This window comes from Rutidosis leptorrhynchoides, unplaced genomic scaffold, assembly GCF_046630445.1.
Source record: "Rutidosis leptorrhynchoides isolate AG116_Rl617_1_P2 unplaced genomic scaffold, CSIRO_AGI_Rlap_v1 contig632, whole genome shotgun sequence".
NCBI classification, from domain to species: Eukaryota; Viridiplantae; Streptophyta; class Magnoliopsida; order Asterales; family Asteraceae; genus Rutidosis; species Rutidosis leptorrhynchoides.
Genome location: NW_027266854.1, coordinates 16,826 through 19,375, shown reverse-complemented (window position 1 = coordinate 19,375; position 2,550 = coordinate 16,826). Strand labels below are relative to the sequence as shown.

General features: G+C 35.4%; 1 protein-coding gene across 1 annotated transcript; it reads left to right on the top strand.

Annotated features, from left to right (window-relative positions):
- Positions 1–576, top strand: LOC139884963 (dirigent protein 22-like). Its single transcript, XM_071868921.1, has one exon. It carries the CDS (start codon positions 1–3, stop codon positions 574–576), a length of 576 nt encoding a protein of 191 aa, XP_071725022.1.
- The last annotated feature ends 1,974 nt before the right edge of the window (positions 577–2,550 follow it).

The window sequence follows — 2,550 nt, the reverse complement described above, 5'->3', positions numbered from 1 at the left end:
ATGTCGATTAAAACTTTCTCAACCGTAGTTCTCTTAACGATCTTCGTGATCTCTTCCTCAACTCTCGTTGCATCAGTTGATATTGAATTATATGATTCGTTTTGCGAAATATCTCCACCACTAGATTTACACCAGAAGCTAACCCATCTCCGAATGTACCGACGAGTGTATGCCCTAAATGATCCAGAATTCGTGAACATAGCGAGGCCACTAACCCCGATAAACTCTACTACTTTGTTTGGATACTTATATTGCGGAGAAATCCCGATGACAGCGACACTCGATCCGAATTCAACGAAAGTTGCAATAACTGAGGGGCTTTTTGCTTTTGTCTCGAAGGAGGAAATTCGTGATGCGGAGTTTCAGACGACAATTTTCACTCAAGGCAAGTTTAATGGGAGCACTCTATCTAATCTAGGAGATACCGGCACGAGTGAGGTTGTGAGAGAGCGACCGATTGTTGGAGGAACTAGAATGTTTAGGGGTGCTCGCGGTTATGCGACGGCCAGGAATGTTAACGGCACCGGCGGTTTAACGGGTATACAATATGATCTTTGCTTCGTACACTATGTGTGAGGTCTTGGAGTTTGATTATCTAAATAAATATATGTATACTGATGGAAGAAAATAAATGAGAATAAATTGGGAATATGTATATCCCAAGATATAATTAATATATATATCGTGCGTAAGATTATTCTAAAACGTCACTCAGTCTCTCATTTTCGAAGCATCTCCATGGCACCATGCAGCTGGTAGTCTGGTACCACCATTTTCAATCGATACATTTTAACTCGCTAATGTACAGTTAACTAAATGAAACAATTATTAACGATTTAATCCAATAGAACAGAATCCAAAAGCACAAAAATATGAACTTTCAGAAACCCTAATTTCAGTAAAAAAAAAATGAACCCTAATTTCCTAAAGAAATCACAGGTGATCAGCAGCTATCCAAAACGTACAAAGGTAAAAGCAAAAGCTTAATAATGATGTTTTTCTCTAGCTAGTCAAGAACAGCAACTGATTTTGCTTTCCTATACAATATTGCATGCAATTTCACCCGGTTAAAATGACAGTGTCAGTACTGATCTTTATTACAGTAATTGGTAAAATATATACTAAACTCAACCTCTTCATCTTAATTCGTCATTTGTTTGGCAGGGGTAGCTCGACCATTTTTTAAGCTCTAGAAAAAAATAAAAATAAAATATGGCTTCAAAAGTAATATATATATATATAATGAAAAAAATTAAAACAATATTAAAAATGAGGTATTATTGTAACTTTTTTTAAAACAGAAATAAAAAATGTGGCCTTATATTCAGGTTGGGTCTGAAGTATTCGAAATTAGCGTTGATGAAGATTATTATCAGGATTTTATTTTCGATATTAATAGGATCATCGATCGCGACGATTCTGTTGATGTTCCGGTCTCCAATCCTCAACCTAAGGATCATGCAACCTCAAGATTGAATGAAGTCTCTATTCAGGGGATTTCAGAAGCCTCTTCTTTACCCAATTTGGAAGTCCAGTCCGGAAATGAAGTCATGCCACCTCGTTTGTCTCTTCCTGCTTTCCCAATTGTCTCTACTCTTAGCCCTTCTAGCCATTCTTCTCGAGTGCGCTACAGTCTTAGGGTTTGAAACGGAACGGTAAACGGATATAGTGAAATCGAAAACACTGAATTCGATTTTGGTTAAGAGTTGATTAAGCTTAGCCTAATCATAATCGAAGACGTTGTAATTGTTTATGTGTGGATGCGACAAAAACTAACACCAAAATCGTAAGCATAGTGTTCGATTTTGCACAAACTTTTGTGCACAAAACCGAACACATAGTGTTCGATTTTGCTTTCCAACCGGTCAACACACATAATTAATTAAGATCAAATCAAATTGAAAGCAAGAAGGTTGCATAACTAAATTGATGCTATATCACAAACCGGTCATCACTCATAAATCGGTCCATATGTATCTCATAATAAACTATAAATTGATATTGATAAGTAATTAATTAAAGACAACTAAACAGATAATATATTATTTGATCCACACAATTAATTAAGATCAAATCAAATTGAAAGCAAGAAGGTTGCATAACTAAATTGATGCTATATCACAAACCGGTCATCACTCATAAATCGGTCCATATGTATCTCATAATAAACTATAAATTGATATTGATAAGTAATTAATTAAAGAAAACTAAACAGATAATATATTATTTGATCCACACACCATGTTCGACTTTGTAAAAATCAAAACCGAACATATCATGTTCGACTTTGGTAAAAATCAAAACCGAACACACCATGTTCGACTTTGGTAAAAATCGAAGACAGCATGTTCGACTATGGTGTAATCTATGGTGTAATGATGTGCTAATGATGTAATTCGGTTACATTAAATCCGATTATGGTTTAATTAAGCGTAATCACTGTTTAGGGCAGAAGATCGAACATGGTGTATTCGATATTCTTACTTTTCTCCACCTCCCCCCAAAACACCACATAGTCTGTCCACGTATTACAATATACACACATATATG